The sequence below is a fragment of the Dendrobium catenatum genome, unplaced genomic scaffold, assembly GCF_001605985.2.
Source record: "Dendrobium catenatum unplaced genomic scaffold, ASM160598v2 fragScaff_scaffold_897, whole genome shotgun sequence".
Taxonomy (NCBI): Eukaryota; Viridiplantae; Streptophyta; class Magnoliopsida; order Asparagales; family Orchidaceae; genus Dendrobium; species Dendrobium catenatum.
This window is the reverse complement of record NW_021319359.1, coordinates 305,485-309,817: the sequence shown is the minus strand read 5'-3', so window position 1 is coordinate 309,817 and position 4,333 is coordinate 305,485. Positions and strand designations below refer to the sequence as shown.

At 36.1% G+C, this 4,333-nt stretch overlaps 1 protein-coding gene across 1 annotated transcript; it reads left to right on the top strand.

Moving 5' to 3' along the window:
• Positions 1 to 266: 266 nt before the first annotated feature.
• On the top strand, positions 267 to 3,647 carry LOC110099558 (F-box protein At2g26850-like). The gene is made up of 5 exons (XM_020826749.2): positions 267 to 1,010; positions 1,203 to 1,282; positions 1,607 to 1,779; positions 1,865 to 1,939; positions 3,024 to 3,647. The coding sequence occupies exons 1-5, from the start codon at positions 315 to 317 to the stop codon at positions 3,206 to 3,208; spliced, it is 1,209 nt and encodes a 402-aa protein (XP_020682408.1). The 5' UTR covers positions 267 to 314; the 3' UTR covers positions 3,209 to 3,647.
• Positions 3,648 to 4,333: the final 686 nt, after the last annotated feature.

The following is a 4,333-nucleotide window of genomic DNA, read 5'->3' as shown; positions in this document are numbered from 1 at the left end:
AATTTAATGTCTCAAGTATATTAATAAAAATGTATTTTCTTTATAAAAATAAATATTAATAATATTTTAATATAATTAAAAAACTTACATATTTTATAATTAAATATAAACAATAATATATTAAATATTTATATGTAAACCCCCTTAAAATATTCTTCATTTTCACTTGTTCACAAAGTAGGCCTATGAGCTGTCTGTGGAGTTAACCTAATACAAACCATCTCTCAACTACCAACAAACCAAACAAGCCTCTCTCTTATAAACCCTGAACTGTCTCTTCACAATATCATTGGCTTCAGCTACAAGAACTGCCAATGTCTCTCTTCCTAAAACCCTTCCTTCCCTTCCTGCTTCTCTTCATCAGGCCTCTTCCTCACAAGCCTGTGTTCCCTTCATGGGTCTATGAACTTGCGCTTCTGGCAGTCTTGCTCTGCCGGGAAGCCATGCACCACTCTTTTGAGTGGGTCAAGAACTGGAGCATATCAAGGACTGTAAACTTCAATTTTCCACCTGCAATGCCTTTCAGGGATTGCGGTTCCTTACAGGGTGAAGTTGGAGGGGAAGTTGCCGAGTCAGCTTTGGCGACGATGACGATGCTTGATCTGCCAGAGCTAACAATAGAATGCATTTTGGAAAAGCTGTCGCCGGCCGAGCTCTGCAAAATGTCTGGCGTTTGTAGCTATTTGAGGGAGAGGTGCACGAGTGATCATTTATGGAAGAGGCATATGAAGGAGAAGTGGAGCAGAGTTGTAGGGGAAGAGGCGTGGAGGAAGTGGGAGATGCAGGTTGCGTTAAGGAGGGATTTTGACGTTGGAGAGGAAACCGGAGGAGTTAGATCGAAGGGGTGGATGGGGTGGTTGGGTTGTTTGTGGCCTCTTTCATGGCTTAAGCGCAAGATGGAAGATGGAAGAAAGCCTTGGAGAATTTTGCCGGTCGATTCGCTCATTTCTTTTTATCAGGCGCTAGAGAGTGGCAGATTCTATTTTCCAGCTCAGGTTTATAATCGTGAGGTATTGATTGATGGGCTGAAATCTTCTGCTTCTTTCATATTTTAGTTGCCACTCCTTATGGTTTCAAAAAAAAATTATTATTTCATTTTTATGTATGGTAATGGTGATTTAATTCCTGGTTTCAGATAATTTTATCTTTCTCATGGTACTTTTCTGCTAATATTATGTCTTGTTTTGGTGCTTCTTTTGCAGAATGGAAATGCTGGGTTTTTGCTGTCATGTTATGATGCGGAGATTAGTTACAATTCTCGCACAAACAAGTTCTATGCCAGGTATGAATCATGTCTTATTTTTTCCTTCTTCATAATTATCTTGCAAACGAAACTGATTTAGCTTTCTGATGGGATTTTTATTTGCTGTCTCATCAACTTATGGTTCTTGATCTGTTGGTTGGGAGCTTTGGCTACCAACCAAGCGATTTTGGATTCGAATATTACGTATGTGATGTGTGTGTAAATTTGTCTTAACTGAACCAAATGTTAAAACTCAATGACTCTTCTTTATCCTTTGTTAGTTGTGTCAAACGCCTTTTTACATGATAGACATATCTTTATAGGTAATTTGTATCTGATGTTGTTGCTTTTCTTATTTGATAGGTATCCACCACATGGTAAAAGAGTTCCAGCGATAGAGGAAGTGACATGGGAGAGAGTAAGAGCTCCTATTGGTACTTCGGCTCATGATCTTCACATCTCAGACTGTTTAACTGAATTGAATCCTGGTGATCATATTGAGATTCAGTGGAGAAGGAACAAAAAGTTCCCATTCGGTAATTACTCCAAGCATTATGGCCTTCATAAAATTTTTGGCTCAGCCAAATTTTTTACTACAATTAACTTGCGTTTGTTTGGCAGGCTGGTGGTATGGAGTTGTTGGTCATTTGGAAGTTTGTGACAGAGATGAACATCGCTGCTGTTGTCATGCTAGCGGTACATATCTTATCCGTTTTGATTGATTTACTTTTATCGTTGAGGAGCATAGAGCTCAGGAGAAATTTACAGGTTTCAATCCTTATTGTAGGAAATGTTTGCAATTTCATTAATCCATAGATTAAATACTATATAAGAAACTTCTTTGTTTTTTCCTCCAATTTGATAATTCCTAGGCGTTTCTGCTTATTGGAAAGCATTTTTCCAAGTCTCTGCAAATTGATTTTAACTCGATCCTTGCATTGTATTCTTTACCAGGGACTCCTTAACATCCTTCATCTTTAAATTCTTGAAAGTACCAATATGTTAAATTTAGCACCACAAATATCAGATTTATGTTTCGTTTGGGATGGCTTTCTTATTGCTTCTTAAAGCAGATTTCAGTAAAAAAAATTTATTTTTTGTACTAGAAATTGCTTTAAGAATCAGTAAGAAACCCAAACGCCTACCAGTACCTTAGTGCCAATTTTTTTTAACCTCTCAGTTCTGACCTGCCTATAAAAAAAGAGTGCATGTGCAAGCAACTTGTCTTTCTGAGTTTGTCTAAGTTGAAATAGCACTGCACTGTGTGGTTGCAAAAGCAAATTTATGGACTTCTCCGCTCGTTTACTTGTTTGTATTTTAGTTTTTATTTTGAAGTTTCACCACAAGGTACTACACTTATTTCTTAGTTAAGGGCTTAATCCATCGTTTTTCTTTTACCCAGATCTTGATAACTAGATTAAAAAAGCAGATGTGCTGCCATGCACAAGGACCATAATGGCTTATTGAAGTCTTGGAAACTGTCATTGAGTTGGACTTGACTTTATATGAAAATCAAACTTTGCTTTTCCAACACATCATAACCTTCACGGAGCGAAATTAATGAGCTGAACACTTTCTTCAATATGTTCATGTTACTAGGCGTCCTAAGCTAAAATGATCAGCAAAATGGGCCATTTTGCATTTATGAATGCTTGATTTCCAGTTCATTTCTTCTTCTTTCTTAATTTTCAGCTTTTGCGTTATTTCACATAGTATGAATATGAACGTCCAAGTACAAAATATGGATATGAACCTCATTGTTGAGTTTTTTCAATTGCAGATACCATTGTGTTGGAGTTCAACCACTACGCTCCAGGATCAAGATGGAGGAGGAAAATCATTAATCGGAAAGAATATAGAGAAGATGGGAATGAAGATGGGTTTTATGGGGGAATTAGGAAGGTCCAAAAGAAGGAAGAGATCTCTGTGTGGAAGCAGTTCTGCCCAGCTGAAGTTCAAGACTAGCTTCTTCTCCCTTCTTGTTTCTTGGCGTTTTACTTCAGCCACAACAAGCAGGATATGAGAGGCAGTTGATAGGTTATGGCCCTGAAATCTCATTAGAGGCAACTTGGTTAATCCAGATTTGTGTATTTATCTAACCTCAGTGATTCAGCCATTTTACAAACGGCTGAACTAATTTAGAAAGGTGGAAGTTTAGTCTACAGATGTAGTTAGAATCAGCTTAGTTTTGTGTTTGGGCAGTTTCCTTGAAATTTCTTTTTTTCTTTTTAATGGATTCTGCATAGGTTTTGTTTGATTCCACGCACAAGAAATATTTATAATTTTCCACTGATAGTATGCAGTGCATTACAATTATATTACTGATCTGTCTCTGTTTGAATGGCAAGATCATATACATTGTGTTGTTTGTATTGGATTAAAAGTCAAATTAATTGAATTTTATACAATTTGAATATTTCAAATGAAATGAGATTTGTTGTTCTTTGTGGAATAAATATTCTTTTTGAAAGCAAGATGAATTACATCTTTATAACACATCAGTTTTTATGGTGAAACACCCTAAAGTTGAAATTAGGGATGTGAGTCAAGTTGACCCGTGAGCCAAGCTCAATGAGTTAAAGAGTTACGCCTGAGCCTTTTCCTGCATAAGTCTTTAGCTTTTAAAACTATATTAATATAAAAAAAACTTAAAATATATTAAGATTCAGGATTTTAGGTGTAAAGTTATTAAAAATATTTAGAAATTATATCTCGCTTTTTTATTTTTTATTTTCTTTTTTATAATTTCTCTTTTTTTATCATTTTATTTTAATAATTATTTAAATTATAATTCATGTATCATCAAAAAATTATCTTGTTCGGGCACGAATCTCGAGGCAAAAATTAAGTTGGAAACTTCAAAAATTAATTCGGATACCATCTCAACTCCGATCTCAATAAACTTATAGTCGAACTGAGCGTCTAGGAAATACGAACCCAACGACACCAAATTCGACTCAATCCGAGCCCAAATGAGTACAAATCAAGGACCCGAAGCGTTGTTGGAAGGTTCGAACCACAAATTGGGTTACCAAATGGTTTTCGAACTTGACTAGCTTATAATCGAATCGAGCGGCTCGACGAGAAGAA

Excerpts from the sequence above, each read along its gene's own strand:
- LOC110099558 (XM_020826749.2), top strand. The coding sequence starts at position 315 with ATGTCTCTCTTCCTAAAACCCTTCCTTCCCTTCCTGCTTCTCTTCATC. Across the intron at positions 1,011-1,202 it reads CTCAGGTTTATAATCGTGAG|AATGGAAATGCTGGGTTTTT; the intron begins GTATTGATTGAT and ends CTTCTTTTGCAG. Across the intron at positions 1,780-1,864 it reads GAACAAAAAGTTCCCATTCG|GCTGGTGGTATGGAGTTGTT; the intron begins GTAATTACTCCA and ends TTTGTTTGGCAG.